This window comes from Pelodiscus sinensis, chromosome 6 (genome assembly GCF_052426305.1).
Source record: "Pelodiscus sinensis isolate ZL-2025 chromosome 6, ASM5242630v1, whole genome shotgun sequence".
NCBI lineage: Eukaryota > Metazoa > Chordata > Testudines > Trionychidae > Pelodiscus > Pelodiscus sinensis.
The window spans coordinates 82,589,469-82,608,892 of NC_143057.1; the positions used below are offsets into that span (position 1 = coordinate 82,589,469).

The 19,424-nt window shown below is 42.3% G+C and overlaps 1 protein-coding gene across 3 annotated transcripts in view; it reads left to right on the forward strand.

The window, feature by feature from the left end:
• Window positions 1–6,756: 6,756 nt before the first annotated feature.
• Window positions 6,757–19,424, forward strand: part of OCLN (occludin) — a 35,327-nt gene continuing 22,659 nt past the window's right edge. Inside the window, exons 1-4 of one of the 3 annotated variants that reach the window (XM_006124306.5) lie at window positions 6,757–7,179; window positions 8,849–8,941; window positions 9,850–10,534; window positions 12,105–12,266. In XM_006124306.5, coding sequence (XP_006124368.1) covers window positions 8,892–8,941; window positions 9,850–10,534; window positions 12,105–12,266 — 897 coding nt within the window. In that variant the 5' untranslated portion in view covers window positions 6,757–7,179; window positions 8,849–8,891. Of the gene's footprint in view, window positions 7,180–7,292; window positions 7,643–8,848; window positions 8,942–9,849; window positions 10,535–12,104; window positions 12,267–19,424 lie in introns of those variants that run through there. The other 2 variants (XM_006124304.5, XM_006124305.5) reach the window with 2 other exon arrangements.

Genomic DNA, 19,424 nt, shown 5'->3' on the forward strand with positions numbered 1-19,424 from the left:
CGGAAAAGGGATGGTAACGAGACACTTCGGAATTGCAAATCCGCGGGGGATTTAAATATCCCCCGCGGCATTTGCATTACATGGCTGCCACTTTTTTCTGGCTCAGGGTTTTTGCCGGAGAAAAGCGCCAGTCTAGATGCGATTCTCCAGAAAATAAGCCCTTTTCTGGAAGATCCCTTATTCCTACTTCCCTTTCCTCCATCTCTCTCCCTTCCCCTTGTGTCTGGCCTGGTGCCAGTGTCAGCGCCGTTTTCCACGCCAGCATCCCTGCCCCCCCCCCCCGGTCCACCTGCCTGCTGGTTTGCATGCCAGCTGAGGTGCACCTGCGCTATGAGGGCGGTCCTCAACCCGCCGCCCTGCGCAAGCGCCACAGGCCCAGAACAGTGGTGGCCTGGGAGCGCATTGCCACTGGCAAACCTAATGCGGGTGGGGGAGGAGAGAGTGGGGCCCCCGTCATACCCTCCCACAGTACCTTAAAACCTTCTTCTGGAGGAAAGGTTATACCATGCAAAATTTGGTTGCAGTAGCTCTTATAGGCTACGTCTACACTGGCCCCTTTTCCGGAAGGGGCATGTAAATTTCACTAGTCGTCGTAGGGAAATCCGCGGGGGATTTAAATATCCCCCGCGGCATTTAAATGAAAATGTCCGCCGCTTTTTTCCAGCTTTTAAAAAAGCCGGAAAAGAGCGTCTAGACTGGCCCCGATCCTCCGGAAAAAGTGCCCTTTTCCGGAGGCTCTTATTCTTACTTCAAAGAAAAGGGCACTTTTTCCGGAGGATCGGGGCCAGTCTAGACGCTCTTTTCCGGCTTTTTTAAAAGCCGGAAAAAAGCGGCGGACATTTTTATTTAAATGCCGCGGGGGATATTTAAATCCCCCGCGGATTTCCCTACGACGACTAGTGAAATTTACATGCCCCTTCCGGAAAAGGGGCCAGTGTAGACGTAGCCATAGTGTCTGGACTTACTTTGAGTCCTAAACTCAAAACTCCGGTCATCTGAGAAGTGGGCTCTGCCCACGAAAGCTCATGATACCATCTACATGTTTTGTTAGTCTATAAAGTGCTATCAGACCATTTGTTGTTGTTTTTTCTGTACAGACTAACTTGGCTACTGCTTGAAACTCCTACTCTTGTTTTAAAAGTTTAATTAAATAGTCTCTTGGGATGTTCAATATTAGTTGTGTCAGTGTAATGGTTTTGACTAACTTTTGTAAAACATCTCTAGCACCACAATGCTTCCCTAGCAATATTGTTGGTTCACTGTTGACTGAGTATGTCATTTGTCATCAATACCATTTTCTCTAACACCTTAATTACATGGCTATAAATATAATTGGAAATGGCCCAAATTTGGCTGATGGAAGTCAGACTTTGAGTTAGCTACTTCTCTAGGTCCCCTGACAAAAAAGGTAGAAGATGGTAGAAGAATTTCTCTCTCCTTGTTGCTGCCAGGGGAGAGTAATTAGCGCAGCTGTGACTTGTGAAGTCTGCATAAAATCCCAGAGAATTTGCATGCTCTTTAGCCCAGCCCTGAGGTAATCTTTTGTAAAGCTGAGATGGATTGTTTGCCCATCTTGAGCTAGTTCTCATGAATGAGCCCCTTGAATATTGTGCACTATAGCTTATTTGCTAAGCTCATTCTCCACTGTGTTCCTAAACCTAAATGCACTATTAAAGACCTGATCCTGCAAAGACTCAAACTTGACTTTCCATAAGTGAATAGTCTCACTGAAGTCAATGGAACTATTCATGCAGAAAGTTAATCACGTATGTGAGTCTTTGCAGAGTTATAATCCTTTTAGTATTCAGAATAGACCTGAAAAGTATTACAATATACCACTTACTAATTAAAAGTTGTAAAGTTGTCAGAGCTCTCTGAACTACTTTAGATATACATAAATGTGAAGAATTAAAGTCTGAATGACTACATTAATATAATTGAAAGAATGGTTTTATTTTTACACTACTTATATGTCTATGGTCTAGCAGATTTTATACTTTGAGCTAGTGCGTAAATACTGGCATAGGCTGATACTTAAGAAAACCCATAATAGAAGTGGGAGAGGTCGCTTTTATGCTTTGTGCAGTACTGTATAATCTGCTCCGCAAAGCTCTATTTTGAGTCATATGAGAGTAGGTTCTGAATTTTAAACAGGAAATATGTGTTCATAATGTTAGACAAAAGAACATTCATTTTGAGGAAACTAATTTATAAAGTAGGGTCTGATAGTTGAATATTTTTCTGTGATCATAACTATTTCTTATCTATGAATAAAATTAGGCCTGATTATTTAGTTTTTGGCTGAACAACTAGAAGGTACACTACTGAAAAGAGAGGTGAGAAATCAAGTTACATCAAGGAAATCAAACATGCTGCTCTTGCAACTCTTTGTAAAAATGTATACTTAAGCCTTGATCCTGCAAGTAAAAGTATGTGGATGTACTCTTCTGCCACCCACAGCAGCAAATAGGGCTCTGCCTACTCCTTGTCATTTGTAGGATCATCCCTCTGATTGTATCAGAGGGCCAAGATTTTCAAAAACAGGAATTAAATCTAAGCTGCTAAATCCATATTTTTGGCCTGATTTTTCAAAAGGGCAGTGTGCTCACCAACTACAATGTTAAGGTTTACTTGCAGTGAGAGGAGAGGCCACTTTTAGTTCCTGTCTTTGTTGTTTAATTCACTTTAGAGTGTGTCCTTGTTAAATAACGCTTAGTTTTATAGTCCGTAGATCAGGGAATATAAAAATTTTTGGTAGGGGCCACGCCAAGATTTTGGTTAATGGTCAAGGTCTGCACTTTTCTGTGGAGGGTCTAGGGTGAAGGTTGGGTGCAGAAGGGTGCACAGGGTAAGGGACTGGGGTTCAGGAGACGGTGTGAGGGCTCAGCGGGTGTTTGGGTGAAAGAGGGGGTTGTAACCTGGGTCAAGGGATTGGGGTGTAGGGTCAAGGAGGGGGTGTGGGTGCAGGATTGGATTCTGGCCTGGGGGAGAGGTGTAGGAGGAGGTACAGGATCTGGGAGGGAGTTGTCACCTGGAACAGAGAGAGCAGAGGGTTTGGATGGTGATCTGGGGGAGGAAGTTGGGGTGCAGGATGGGTTGGGGGTGCCAGAAGTAGGCACTAGCTGAGAGGAGTTTACCTAAGTGCCTCTTGGCCTACACCCCAATCTGTTTGAAAATACAGGCTGCTCCCTCCACCTGGTTCTCATATCGGGCTGCCCCAGTCTCTCAGGCCAATCTCTCAGCTCCGATTGACTGGCTGTTTCCAGCCAATCGGAGCTGAGAGATTAGCTGAGGTCAGTTCTTATTGGCTGGTTCTTTCTGGCCAATAGGACCTGAGGATTGGGCTGGGAGTGGGGTGATCTCACAGAAGCCTCCACCTCCCTGCAGAGCAGAGAAATGCAGGGACTGTGTTTAACTCGGCAGCTGTGTCTGCCTGAGGGTCCAGTCAGGGCCGTCTATGGGCTGCAGCCTGTGGCTTGGCAGGCCAGATCCGGCTCCCTGGGCCGTATTTTGCCCAGCCCTGTGATAGGGACATTATGCCATAGCAGATACTGTTCTTAAGACAAAACATAAAATTATTTTGATCACTGATAAATTTGTGATGATTTTCTAAGAAATCATAGCAGTTTGGATACTTACATTCTGATAGGTTATCTAAGTAACTATTCTGCCCACCTACATTCCACTTGCAATTTCAGCTGTATAGGGTATAATTAAAATCCTAGAGACAAAAGGCTCGACTTCTAGATACTGTTTATTTGTAATCCACTCCTAATGTTAGAAGTGCTATCTATATAGGAACAAAAATTCCATTCAGAGATATCTGTCCTCTAATCACCAAGTGTACTATTTTGTTTTCTGTTTTGTCTACTTTGAATATAAGTTCACTGAAAACACTTGTCTAATCTTTCTTCTCTATGATGCTGATTATGCAATATTAATTACCAGGATATGCCTTGATCAAGTTGCTGTTGCTATATCAACATACAAACATGTGGAATAAATAATAAAGATGGGTGACTTTACAGAGCAAAGAAATCAACCCCTGACTAATTCAAGCAATTAGATTTGTCTAATCTCCAAACATTCTATTCACTTCATAAGACTAGGCTTCAAAATTAATGTCATTACTAATGTGCATTGAGTGGACATAGAAACGGATTATTTTCTAGTTCCAAGAGGCAATTTTTGTAGGTATGTGAATACAAGTAAGGCATATTGCCCATATCCTGTGTGGAAACTTATTCCTCCTTTGGTTATGCTCTTATGATAGAAAAACTGACAAATCAGATTTAGAATAGATTTTTATCACCCCTAGTATCATTATTTCATGGATACTAGTCCTCCACCTCGCTCCCCTTCTGTTCTAAATCTGATTTGTCAGTTTTATAATGTGTTCACTTTTTTTTTCATTGTATTCCTTTGGTATATATGGTCGTGCCAATTCTCTTCCAGAATTTGATCTGAGGAAGTGGGTCTGGCCCATGAAAGCTCATCACCTAATAAATCATCTTGTTAGTCTTTAAAATGCTGCATAGTCCTTTCTTTTGTTTCATTCCCTTTTTATATGAATTTTTGTAACAGTAGCAAGGGGCCTTTCTCATTTAGTTGCCTCTGGGATCAGTTAGTTCTGGGGCAGTGGTCACCAACCAGTAGATCAGGATCTACTGGTAGATCTTGGAGCCTTTGACAGGTGATCCTGACAGGTGTGGCGAGGAGGCTATCAAATGCTGTCACTTCATCTGCCCCTCTCAGCACTACCGTGCTGCTCCTGCCCTCTGCTTTGGAGCTGTGCCCCACCCCTGGGAGTTTCTTGCTTGCTGTGCAGGGAACAAGAAGAGGACGGGGTGCTGAAGTTAGGGTGTCCTTTCCCCCACTCTGTACCCCATCTCCACATAGTTGGGGGAGAGGGGAGGGCAGGGATGAAGAGAGTTTGCTGGCTGCTTTTGGGAGCAGGGGTAAGCCTGCCTTAGTCCCCTGCATCACCACCAAGAAGCCATCTGTTGTAAGCGGTGCCCAGCTGGAGCCCACATCCAAACGCCAGCCCCAGTTCTGAACCTCTCCTGCACCCCAAATCTCTACCCTAGCTCATAGTCCCCTTGCCTCCCAGAGCCTGAACCCCCCTGCTGCTCAACTACCTCAGCTCAGAATCCCTCCCACACTCCAGATCTTTTAGCTCAAGGTCAGAGTCTGTATTCCTCTATCCCGCACCCCAGCCTTCTGCCCCCAGTCTGATAAAAGTGAGTGGGGATGGGGGAGAGTGAAAGGATGGAGTGAGCAGGGGTGGGGCCATGGAAAAGGGGTGGGAAGGAGGCAGGGCAAGCATGTTTTGGTTTGGGGTAGATCCTGGATTGCACTTAAATTAAAAAAGTGATCTCATGCTTACAAAGGTTGGAGACCACTGTTCTAGGGATATCAATGTGACACTTAAATGTCCATCTCCACAGTTGATTAATCTTCAAGTACAGGACTCTCCCTGCAGGAAGTAAGTACAGCATCCAAGGAAGATGAAGCACTGTCTCCATTTAATTTTATTTTGCTTGCAATTAAAATGTATTTTAGTTTGAGCCTTGGTTACAGGGGAAAGTTATGTATATGGACACTCTTAAGTCATGTTTACAGTGTGGGTGCTAAGATGGTATAGCAAAACTGCTATGCAGTTTAACCAATACCCAAAGTGGTCTTTCTGTTGCTCTAAGGATAGTGATATTCAGACCTCAGTGGTTCAGGAGCCAAATTATAAACCTTCATTACCCAAAAGAGCCACAGTAGTGTGAATTCATTTTTGTATTTACTATAGTACTATATATAGTATAAATAAACAACAGATTAGTTAACTCAGAGCAAATTTATATTTGGTTAAAAGCATAGTAAATGTTTCCTGGTTTTTAAATTAAAATTATTAACCATAGTGTTTTAATATCTTGTGCTGCAGAGTTACAAGAAGTGAAATAAAGAGCCACTTGTGGTTTGGGAGCCTCAGTCTGAGTATCACTGGTCTAGGAACTTCACATGCCCAAATAGTCAGTGGCAGCATTCTTTCCTCAACCTCGCTGCCTTCGGAGTGGGGGTGTGACCCTCATAGCTACAGGATAGTGCTGAGGAAAGTGAACCTTTTACACCTTTGACCACAGTCAAAGTTTATGTAGCTATTTTTTTAGCTTTCTTACTCAGCGTTTAGCAATTACGCTAAAAAAGTGTACTATCTATACTAGTGGCTCCATGAATAGACGTTGTACCTGTCTAACCCTTCTGCTTTAAATTCAATCTTTAGCTATATCTATAAAATGCCTGTTAATATATTGTGACACTATTCTTTCTATTTCCTTTAGGTGCATGCAATGGGAGAGGTGCATAGAAACAGCCCCGAGCCACTTCCAGTACTACTGCTTTAAAAGGGTGGCATTGGCTTTGCTCTCCCCGAATTTGAACCAGCCTACTTCTATCCATCATTTTAAAAGGTGCCTTTTTTCCGGGCGCTAACCCCTCTTCCCCATTCGTGCGTTATGTCTACAGTCCAAGAGACACTTTGCAAACAATTCCAAAGGGGATTGCTGGGCTGAGGAGCTGCGACCCCCCTCCCTCCAGATCTGGGGAGCGGTGCCGGGCAGCAGAGGGGGAGAGTGAGTTGAGTGTGTGCTGGCACCACTGAAGGGCGGGGAGCGACTCGCCCGCGGCTGGGAGGTTCTCGGGCACGCCCCCAGCCCGCCCTTTGTTTGCACTAGACTCTCAGAGCTGAGTCCATCCTCACTCGAAACTGGTTCTCGGCCCCCTCCGCGCGCTCGCTGCAGGATCAACCTGTTCGCTGCCTGGTGCTGGGGCTGCCGAGTTTCAGTTGAAGGGGTCACGCGCCACTGGCAGAGGGGAGGGGAGCAGCCAATCAGTGCGGCCGAAGCGGGCGGCTCCCACCCCGCATTCCAGGCGGGAGCTGCTGGGCGGGGGGGGTGAGTGCGCCTGTCCTCGAGCCCTAGGTGTGCGGGCAGGGCGCATGCACCGCGGCGGGGTGCGGCTGGTACCGGGGGGGAGGAGAGGGCTTACAGCAGCGGCTGCTTCCAGAGAGATTAAAGAGCAGGGAAGCTGGGAATCAGGCGAGCGTAAGCGGGTGCGTGCGCTGCTGGCGTTAAGGTAAATGAACTCTTGGACCGAAGTGGTTTACAAATCTCGGAACGGGACATCCAGGTGCGATGGGGGCAAGAGTAGAGTGTGTCTGGTGACTGGTGTGTTTGCTTTGTGTAGGGTCGGGGGGAGGAGTCGTCCCTTTCTCCCAACCGCATCCATGCCCAAGTGTAAGGGCTTCTGGCTTATTCTTAAAAGTTTTCCCAAATGTTTATACTTACGGCTTGTGATTGGAAATATCGAAATAAGAAAAAAAAAGCTTATACTTCTCGTCTCTAGGGTACAACTGTGCATTGCTCATTATTATAGCCAGATCATACGTAGATCTTATTTCTTTAAACGCTCAGTTGCATATTTAAACTCAGTTCTGTATTAGTTGGGCGTTGTCCCTGTGACACCAGGGATGATTCTTCAGTTACATCTTTTGTACCTTAGCCTGCCTCTTGGTTCTAGGGCTGTGCACTGTAATAAGGGTTTCGTCTCAGTTATTGTTCTCTGATGTGCAAGTTCCTCCAAAAAGAGTAAGGTAAGGAGGCAGAAATCTATTATACGATTTTAATATGTAGTTTCCACAAAATTTGTAAATGCCAGATGGTTTCAAAGAAGTCAGTAAGTCCTTCTTGAATGGTCGGTTCAAAGATGAACCTTTTTTAACAAGTTGCTTCCTTAAGATATATTTTCTTTTTCCTCAAGAATGTCAAATCTACCAGGGCATTCAGTCTGTTATGAAAGCTTTCTTCTCAGTAGAGAGATTTTTGGTATGCACAGGAACAGGTACATTAAATTCTTCTTTGCCTCTCAAAGAAACTCTGCATTATTTTGCAGCTAATGTCTTGTGCTCTTTCCTTTTTCTCACTGTAGTATCACCTCAAGGCTGCTCTGAAACAAATTACATTTTGGTTGAAATATCTGTTTTCACCATAACTACGTTTATGAAATGTTTTGCTGATGTTTAACTGAAAGGCTCTTCTTACTCCAGCAATTAATGGAGATACCCACTTCAGGGACTGAAACCATTGTTTCAAACTATAGTTTTAAAAGGATAACTTAAAATAGAGCTCTTGGAACAATCCACAGATTGATTGACTCTAAAACCAAGAACCTCTACCTTCAAAAACATTGTACTTGCTGTCCTTTCGGGTGGAGGAGAGATAAAATTGCCACTCTCTTAAATGCATCAATAACAAGTTGCTAGTTGCTCTTTTCTTTTGCTGGACTTAATCAGTCATAGAACTGGAAGGAACCTCTAGAGGTAATCAAATCCAGAGCATTGATCTAGCATCATCTTCTAGAGCAATGGTCATCTGAAATCTTGTGCTATTTTAGGTCAATATTTTAACAAATTGGGTAAGGGCAAAACTAATGCCCCCTTCAAAAAAGAAGAAAATGGTAGGTGATCATGAAGAATTCTTGATTGGTGTTCCTACTTGAGATCTAGCTTAAGATGTTACATATTTCAAGATATTTTGGGGAAAAATCATAGTTAAGATCAACTACTGTGTTAAAGCACTGTATGATGAAGGGGAGTCTTTGTATATTTTAGGAACTGTTTGTGTACCTTGGAGTGGAAAGCTCTATTTATTGGAAGTCCTTGAAATAATTTTTTTTTTGTGGATTTGACTTTCTGTTTTTAGTAATTGAACAGCCATCTGTATAGTATAAGGCGATCATACTAACTATAATGTCAATAAGCTGTTTAGATTGTTTTGTAATTGTCACTTTTTTTTCCTAGGTACCAAAAATAAGTCTCAGTTTAGAGAACCAGTACTTCAACTATGTCATCCAGACCTTTTGAAAGTCCTCCACCTTATCGACCAGATGAATTGTAAATATTCTCTTTTCTTCTTTGGTTACTACTTTAAATAACTCCAGATAAGCAAGTGTACATAGTTGAAATTCATATCTTTAACAGCTTATTTATACAATTGTTAACAGTAACTGTGTCAACTGTCTTCAAGTTGCTGCTGTTAGCCTATATCTGGCTACGTATTTAACAAAAAAGGAAATGTCTGTCCAGCACATATAGTGTGTTCTAATAGCTTGTTTACCACTTTACAGGATGCTTTTTGTCTCTTCCATGTGTAAACTAATCAGACAACAGTTAATTAGTGATAGAAATGTAGCCGTGTTATTCTGGGGTAGCTGAAGCAAAATGCAGAACAATGTAGCACTTTAAAGACTAACAAGATGGTTTATTAGATGAGCTTTCGTGGGCCAGACCCACAATTAATTAGTGATTGCTGCACTCAGTGTTGCAATACCTGTCTATCAACGGGGTTGAAACTCCTTAGTGCCTACATTCCTTTTAAAAATGAGATTTAGGCTCCTAAATCAGATAGGCATTATAAAGTTGAGTGCCCTTCCTTCTAAATAGCTTTGCAAATGGCCCTACTGTTTGGTATGATAAATGCTGCAAATTATCACTCTTAAACATTCTCTGAGTTCTCCAGAGCACACATTCCAGTAATCTTTAAATGCCAGTGGTCAGAGTGGATTAATTTCAACCCTCTAATATTATTTGTGAACAACTATCATAAAAGCGCATGAGAAAATAAAATGTCTTTTTGGAGGAATATATGCATTCCATTGAAAAATATAGGACTCTTTAAAAACTGTCTAAATCTGACCACTTCCTGAATTAATCTAACTTCATGTGTTGTGCACTACAGTTTTTTTAACAGTTTTTCACAACTGATGAAAACTTAAGTTGATAATTTTTTCTTTTTATTGCAGCAAACCTTCTCACTATGTACCAAGCAACATTACGTATGTTGAGGACATGCGTTCTCAGCCCATGTACTCTCAACCAGCATACTCCTACTATCCAGAAGATGAAGTGCAACACTTCTACAAATGGACTTCCCCTCCAGGAATAATAAAGATCATGTCAGTTCTCATTATAGTGATGTGTGTGGGCATTTTTGCTTGTGTGGCTTCCACATTGCCTTGGGATTTAGAATTCTATGGAGGTTCATCAATGGGATCTGGTGTTGGATATCCTTCATATGGAGGTTTTGGAGGCAGTAACAGTTATGGCTACGGTTATGGATATGGTGGAGCCTATGGTATTGGAGGAAATTACATTGAGCCCCGAGCTGCTAAAGGCTTCATACTTGCAATGACAGCTTTTTGCTTCATTGCTGGAATGGCAATTTTTGTAACAAGTGTCACCAACTCAAGCACATCCAGAACAAGAAGATATTATCTAATTGTCATAATAATAAGTGCTATCCTTGGTTTCTTGGTATTCATTGCATCCATTGTATATGTACTGGCAGTAAACCCAACTGCACAAGCTTCAGGATCAGTGTTCTACAATCAACTTGTTGCTCTGTGCAGTCAGTATTATACAACTACAAATACAGGAATCTTTATGAATCAATACTTGTATCACTACTGTGTGGTAGAGCCTCAAGAGGTATGTATACATTAATGCCTATTTTCTTCCTTTAAATCGTACACCTAACATGTCTGCGTATAAAACAGTTGGTGTACAAAATCCATAGCTCATCTAGCTAAACTTTTTCTGCTCATTAAACAAATGAATTCTTTAACTACTGCTCTCCCACAAATTAAGAGCCTGAAGAACTTTTATAAGCTTCCAGGAATATAGTAAATTACCATGAGCATGGGTGCAATTAAAATTAATATAAGCTGCAATATAGGAGACCAAAATTAAATCCTTTTTAACTAGAGATGATTTGTTAGCATGCCATCTTTTTTTTTTTCCATTGCCCCATGTCATCCTTGCTCTATCACAGTAAAAGGAGCGAATTACTCTGAATATATTTACATGTGAAAGTAAATCTCATTTCTTTGTCCATGTATTTTAACCTAGTCTCTTGTATCAAATTTATATGCACTGATAGCACCTGTGCAAGAAAAAAGTCACTATAATAAGCCATAACCACTTCTAGGTGACCAATATGACTTTGTGGTGATAAAATTTAAAAAATTATTAAATGTATTATAGTTATTGCAGTTCTAATATGTTGGGCTATTGGAACGTCATAAAATATTAAATTTCAAAACCTTCATTTGATGGTTAAAAGAGACTTTTTATTATCTAAGATAAATACAAGCGCTGCATTTGTGCACTACAGACCTCTTTGTAGAATGCTTCCGTTAACTATATTGTTTCAAACGGTAAGTTTAGTAGACTTCTGGTCTCATTTCCTAAATAGCCAACACAATTTTCCTTAGTCTTTAGCCGAGTGTTCTCTGGTTAAGGCCCCAGAATGTGCTGAAATGAAAACTGCATGTGGCATCTGGGAGGGGTTATGAGATGGTGCTCCCTTTCAAAGTGACCTGCATTTGGGCAGAATTGGGGACTCTCCTTTCATACTGTGCAGAGGCCTTAACATGTGTGGGAGGTATTCTGTTTTGTTTAAAATTTTCTCAAAGTTGACTTCTGTCAGTTTGAAATTATCTGAGGTTGGGAGAACTCTATTGGAGGGATGTGAACAATAAGCCTAAGCTTATAGTTTAATCTAGTTGACTACTCACATTTCTTCTCTTCTCCTGCCTCTGTATGAGAGGCACAAAGGGAGGTGGAGAAGCAGTAGCTGGTGCTGTTTAAAAGCTGGTTCCCTCAGCACCAGCTCTGCTTGGATGAAACATGAAATCAGTACAGGTGTAAAAGTGTGTGTAGAGGGTGGGAGGTTCCCAGCAAAATATACTCTTCCACTAGTCTTAAATAGCTTCAATTTTGTCTTCTTGGTATGCTGCAAAGCCCATGTATTGTTCTGGAAATGGGGGGTGTTCATATGATGAGAAGATGTTGGGATTTTAATTTGAATTAGAATGCTGATTGTTATGTGGAGGGGAGGAGAAAGCAATGGTTTGAGGTTTTTTTTTTTTCTTGGGGGTTGGCGTGCAGCTTCAGAAGGCGGCATTCTTGATTTTTTTTTTTTTTTTTTTTTTTTTTGGCACCTTGAATAAATGGTCTTGTATTCAAATAATATCTGCTGCATATTTTTCCTTTTTAGGCTATTGCCATTGTATTGGGATTCTTGGTTATTGTTGCTTTTGCCATAATCATATATTTTTCTGTGAAGACCCGAAATCAGATGAATTATTATGGTAAAATGAACATTCTCTGGGATAAAATAAAGGTTTATGAAGAAAATCCCCCCAATGTAGAAGAATGGGTAAGTTTAATATTGGATGCTTATTCTAAACAGACACAAACCCTCAAATTCAAGGTTTCTGTGCCATAAATTTGATTCAGCTTTATTATAAGTGACATCTTTGTTTAAAACTCCTGTTTAAAAAATCTAATACAATCTTTAAAAATCTGAAAACAAAAAATTCCAGCAGCGTATTTCTAAGAGCAGCTTTACAATAACAAGTCAGTTTGTGCATGAAATAAAGCAAAAGCACTTCAGAAAGCCATTGTTAAACTAGATGTGGTTTTCAGTTTATATAGATGGTTGTTGCCAGTGGTAAAATGGATGTTCTGAGGTGATCAGATTAATCTCTTCAATGATATAAGGATCATAGAAGAGGAAGCATGTAAAATTGCAACAGTACTTCAGTGTAGTCTCCCAGTTATTCTTTCTGGAAACCCTGGAAGTAGATTGTTATATCTGTTACCCAGTTTAGGGAATATCCTTATTAGCTTTTACTTGAGCTCTCTTCCAAAAAGCCAGATAAGTATTAAGCAATCTAAAATAACTCAAAGAAAATGTCAGGGGTATTTGAGTTCTTGATGGTTGAAACTGTGTTCACAGTATTCGTGTGTACCTCATAAGTATGTTATGACTCATGTGAGTCTACCTCTGCTCATTGGACAAAGGTTATGAGCCAGAACTATTTTAGGAACTGCTATAAGGGATAGTTTGAAGTAAGTGTTGTGGAGAGACAGTTTCTGGGTGTGTCTTTTCTTTACTTAACTTATTTACTCATGTTTCATGACAGCAGAAAAGGGAATATATAGGAAACTACCAGTGAAACTGAAAATCCTGATTGACTATCTGGTGTGTTTTGTTTTTTCTCAGTGTAGGGAGGTAGTAGCCTCTCTTTAGTTAAGGTTTCAGTTAGGGATGTGAATGGTTAACCAGTAAGGATGAGGCATAGTGGTTCTGGCTAACCAGTGGGGGCTGGAGCAATTTTAGCTGAAAAAATGAGGTTAAAAGCTTGTTGTTTTGGGGCAGTCCTGCTTTAAGTGATAGTGGAAGTTGCTTTTCACTAAAGTTGAAGAATTGGATTCTACGCATGTGAACATGTTGTCCTCTAATGTCTGGTTGTGTCTTAGAAATAATTAGAGTGGTGTCTAGTTTGATCCTCCCCAACCCCCCAATATGTGGTGGTGATCTTCTTTTAGCTTAAGAAGTAGATGTTTGGTTTTGGATAACAGGCCGTGGTTCCAGTACTGGCTTCATACTTGCCACAATAATTCATGATCATTTTGAAAATGACTTGTTTGTTTTAATCTTAACTCCACACAAGCACATCTGAGAGATTCCTTTGGAGCTTGCTAATACACAGCCTATTGCGTTCTGTTGTATTGAAAGAACCAAATCTTATGTCTCATCCTATCACAGCACACTATTATGATATTAAGTGACTACAAAGGAAAGAGGGGTTTTTTTTTTTTAGGGTTCCCCTTTTTGTTTTTTGCCTGTTTTATAAAGATGAGAGAAGTCTCAGTAAAACAACAAAACAAGTAGAAATATCAATCAAGTACAGGTTAAGTCTATTTTCCTGGTTCACTGGAAAACTTTTCTCATGGGACTAGAGCTCCAGAGCTAGGGCTGGTTGGGAAGTATCTGAAAAAAACAGGTTTTAGTCAGAATATGCTGATTAGTTAGAAACAAAATGTTTCATGGAAACAGCAGTTTCAGTGAACTTCTGACAAAAGCAGGCATGGTTCCTTCAGTGGATGGCCAGAGGTGTCCAAACTTTTTTCAAAGAGGGCCAGATTTGATGAAGTGAACATGCGTGAGGGCCGACCATTTTGCCTAACATTCTTTGAACCATTAAAATTAAATGCAAATTAACTATTTTATGCAAAGTTTATTGCAAACGGCATACTTTTCATTTCGTCACATGGATGACAAATCTAAACAGGTGTTAAATCACTCTGCCTTTCATATCTGAAGGCCAGATGAAAAAAAAATCCAGGAAGCTGAAATATATGTCAGGAACATTGTAAAGTACATTACATATTATTGGTAATAAAGGTTGTCTGTCAACTTTTAAGTTTAAAAAATATATGAACAGGAACATAACACCAAGTATACATGTTGTGTCCAAATATATTTATAACTGATTTAGACCAACTGACATTAACTGAGATTTTACAATGTATTCATCTCAATACATATGGATTCGTTGGGGGCCATAAAAGATAGATATTGCCAAATTACCTGTGGGGCCGTATTAAACCAGAACACGGGCCGCAATTGGCCCGCGGGCCGGACTTTGGACATGCCTGGTGGATGGCTTTCAGGGTCCATAGCTCTGTGGTAGCCTGGCTATGCTTTGCAGCAGGGAGCACATGTGCCCTGAGACCGGGGTGGGCAATAATTTCTTCCGGGGGCCACTTCATGACATTTGGTACACTGTCACAGGTGGGCTCCATCCCTGGAAGGGGCATGGTCTGGGGCAGAAGGTGTGGGGCTGGAGAGTAACCTGCCCCCAGACTTTACTGAGGCCAGAGGCTTTGAATTAAAAACATAGCAAAGGGCTTGCGGCTCCTGGCCTCACCGCTACTGCATTGCCTTCCAGTTGCCTGGGGTTGCTACAGCTATTTAAAAGGTTTGTGGCTCCAGCCCCTGCTGGAGTAGCTCCACGACTGGGAGCTGTTTAAATAGGATCCTGCTGCCTGAGCCACCTCCTGGAAATCTGGTGGCATGGGCAGCAAGATATAAATAGAAAGCGGACAGATGTAGTACGTGGGCCAGATCAAAGTGTTAAGCAGGCTGGATCCGACTCCCAGGATGCATCTTGCCAACCTTGCCCTGAGAGCATTGGGTAAGCCATCTTCATCAGTTTTCTTAAATGGGACAATTTTTCCTTTGGTGATAAATCTTGTTGAGTGTCTGTCATAACTTTATGCTTTAATTTTCAGTTGTTCATGTCCATTTTGAGAGGAAAACTCATAGCTTGCATATACAGGCAGTCCCCGGGTTACGTACAAGATAGGGACTGTAGGTTTGTTCTTAAGTTGAATCTGTATGTAAGTCGGAACTGGCATCCAGGTTCAGCCGCTGCTGAAACTGACCAGCGGCTGACTACAGGAAGCCCGAGGCAGAGTTGCTCTGCCCCGGGCTTCCTGGAATCAACTGCTGATCAGTTTCAACAGGCTGAATCTGGACGCCAGTTCTTACATACAGATTCAACTTAAGAACCCCAGGCGTCCCCAAGTCAGCTGCTGCTGAAACTGATCAGCTGCTGATTCCAGGAAGCCCGGGGCAGAGCAACTCTGCCTTGGGCTTACTGTAGTCAGTGCTGGTCAGTTCCAGCAGCTGCTGACTTGGGAACGCCTGGGGCAGAGCAGCTTGGGTGCTGCGGGGTTGCTCCAGTAGTGCCGCTCCTCGGCGCTACTGGACCAACCCAGCAGCACCCAAGCTGCTCTGCCCCAACCGCCCTGATTCAGCCGCTGCTGAAACTGACCAGCAGTGGCTGAATCAGGACACCTGGGGCAGAGCAGCTGGGGTGCTGCTGGGTTGGTACAGTAGCACCCAGAGTGGCGCTACGGGACCAACCGGCAGCGCCCAGCTGCTGTACCACAGGCGTCCGGAGCAAAGCCGCGGAGCACGGGGGCAGTGGGACAGCCCAGACGCGCCGCGGCTGTCCTGCTGCCTGCGTGCTCCGCGGCTTTGCTCCCTGTCTCCCTAGTCTACTGGAGACCAGCAGACCAGGGAGATGGGGAGCAAAGCCTCTGAGGACGCCGGCAGTGGGACAGCCGCAGCGTGTCTGGGCTGTCCGCTGCCCGCATGCTCCCCGGCTTTGCTCCCCGTCTCCCTGGTCTGGGGAGACATGGAGCAAAGCCGCGGAGCACGTGGGCAGCGGACAGCCCAGACGCGCCGTGGCTGCCCCGCTGCCGGTGTCCTCAGAGGCTTTGCTTCCCGTCTCCCTGGTCTGCTGGTCTCCAGCAGACCAGGGAGATGGGCAGCAAACCCCATTCGTAACTGCGGATCCGACATAAGTCGGATCCGTGTAATTCGGGGACTGCCTGTAAATAAATCATCAGTGTTTGTGTCCTATCCTATAAAGTTTGTTGTCCAGGAATAAGTTACATTGTCTACACTACAAAGTTTTGACATCAAAACCTGCCTTTTGGTGACAAAAGAGTAAGAGCATATGTATTGTAATGGCATTTTTGTCTGGAAAAACACTCAGTTTTGGCCACAAAAAACTTCCATGCCAACAAGAGACTTTTTTCTTTTCCGGTTCCTTTGTTGTGTACAAAGAGCCAGTGTGGACTCTGCTGGTGGTTTTGTCGATAGAACTGGCTTTTGCCAGTATCCCACAATACCTGCTCTAATAACTCTGTTCAGCTTTGATTTCTGCTGTCCTGCAGGCATGCGCCCCTCCCTTTCAAAGTTCCAGGACTATCTGACAGCCTGCAACAGGCCTGAGCTCCTGGGTGGGGCTGATTAAGTAAGCTGGTGGAGAGGGGAGGGGACGGTATGTTGCCACGGTATGTTGCCACAATATTCAGAGGAAACTTATGCTGACAGTTAAGTAGCTAAGTGAGTTGCTCTTCTTGGAGGACAAAGAGCAAATCATTGGAGTGCTGTCCTGCACTATGAACACAGTGATAGGCAGACTGCTGCTACAGAGAGCGGGGGACAGGTTGCTGTGCTGCTTTGAGGTTCCTTGAAATGGAGAGCTCACAGAACTACTCATAATGCTGCTCTTGGCAACTGAAGAGGCTGAGAGACAACTGAGGGGAAACCCCAAGATGCACAAGGATCAGCTCTGTCTTTCCACAACATGGCACAGTGCATTGCTCATAGTTGATGATGGTGCCCCCAGTGTGGATATGATTATCCCACAGAGGGAGCAAGTGCGAACACACTCTGGTGATTTATTTTGTCAACTTTTGGGCATTGACATAAGTCGGTAGTATAGACATACCCTTTGTTCGTAAGGTCTCCTGTGATACAATGCTGTTGACGTTGGTGCTTCTGTCAGTGAAGCTTGCCTCAATCAGAGATGTGATGGCTTTTCTTTTTCTCACTTTAGTTTTACTGGCAAAAGTGCTAGAGTAGATATAGACTTAGACTGAAGATCAGTTGCTGAAGAGTGTATATCCAAATGTTAGTTTCCTTATGTTTTTCCCTTCTGTTCTAAAGTCTGCTCTAATTACAGAGTCGCTCTGGCATAATGCAAGGGGTATGACTTTTAAACCAATTTAGTTGATCTGACTTCATTTGGATGCTCTCACATTGATTTAAATCTGGCTTATGTTGGTTTGCCTCTGTAAATTTAAATTACCATTCAAATGTGTCTATGTAGGTTTTCACTAGTTAAACTAAAATGTCATTAAGTTGGAAAAAGGTTGTGAAGCCATACCTTTATTCTTAAAAGTGTTTTTGTTGCAAAAGAATTGAGGGCTTTTATTTGAGGCAATATATATTTACTAACTTGGAGTTTTGTTTTGTTGTTGTGTTACTTTTCTTGCTCTGCCGAGGTTTTGTTTTCCTCCTTTTCTGTAAGCAGTGTAGTGTAATATACAGGTATCTTTTTCTAAGGCAAAAAGTGCAGGGTTTGTGTGCACTTGAGCTTCTGTTAGCTAACAGAGCAGACTCCACAGCTAGGAAGGAAGAGGGAGATAAGAATATTTTTTTTCAAGCTTCTTACATTGAGCCAATGCATAAACTTTGTATGTGGTTTATAAGTAATACTCATTCTTTTCTAAAAAAAAAAATCCTATATTTTAGTAGTTGATGCTGCTTTTTCTCCTTGTCTGTAGTGTATGTGGGATAGTATAAGAGGATTGAGATCTTACCAGCACAGTTGTCTGAAAGGCTTTGTTTGTCTCTCTACTGCCATCCTAAATTAAGTAGCTTCTTTCACATGGCTAGCAAACTTTGTAGCAACCGTTGACTACTGATGAGAATAAGGGTAAAAGCTTTGATGAAATCAGGGCTTCGGCATCTTTGCCATTATATCATAACAGATGATTTGGTGGTTTCATCAAGCTATGCTACAACTTCCATCAGTGATGGTGAATTATACATATATGGCTGTATCTACATTGGTGCGATCTTGCGCAAAACTTGCTGCCTGTCTACACTGGCTGCGAGCTCTTGTGCAAGTAAACGGACGTTCTAATGTATAAAATCAATACTTCTTGTGCAAGAACTCTGATGCTCCTGCTCAGGAATAAGCCCTCTTGCACAACTGTTCTTGTGCAAGAGGCCATTGTAGACAGGCAACATGAATTTCTTGCGCAAGAAAGCCCTATGGTTAAAATGGCCATCAGAGCTTTCTTGCGCAAGAGAGCGTCTACGTTGGCATGGATGCTCTTGCGCAAAGGCACATGCTAGTGTAGATGCTCTCTTCTGGAAGAGTTTTTGCACAAGAGTTCTTGCGCAAGATCATGCCAGTGTAGACGTAGCCATACATTTTATTAGTGTAGATGCACTTAGGTCTCTTCTTTGTTCTTTATTGTGTTCTCTCCCTCTAACCTCCCACACCTTTACTATTGAGTGTTGGTGTAATATGTCTTCCTACCCCTGGTAGTGCTGGTGCTGCCTCTGCATCACCAGCTGGAGAAGCACAATTAGGCTGAACCTCTTCTGGTATGATAAGCATTTTTCTAAGGGCATAGCAGTTACAGAATGGCCCTGATTAGACCATCACTTCTGCTCATAGGGTGGCTATCTCTACTGTGACAAGTGGGAATAAGAAAATTGACATAATAGTTACATGGTTGAACTTGCAAAAATTGGTGTGGAAGGGGAGATGCAGGATATTGGCATCTTACACTAAGCGTAAATCCTTCTCTATTCATGGAGACCACTAGTTATTGAAAAAGAAGGGAAAATCAAATAAGTGCTATTTTGGTCTTTATTCCATGTGGCATAAGAAGTGTTTTTTTTTTTTTTTTTTTTTTTTTTTTTTTTAAGTACAGATTATATTGAGAGGTTTGGAGATACTTCCTTGAAAAACATATGTGGTTGTAAAACACCTGTAGAACTGGAAAAACTAGTTGAGCCACTCCTTTGTTTAAAGAAACCCCAAGGGTGAAAATATGCAAGCATGATGTTCAACATTAACATCTATATATCTAGATATTAGGTATAGTTTGAGAATAAAGCCCTCTTCTGTCTGAATTATATACGGTAGGG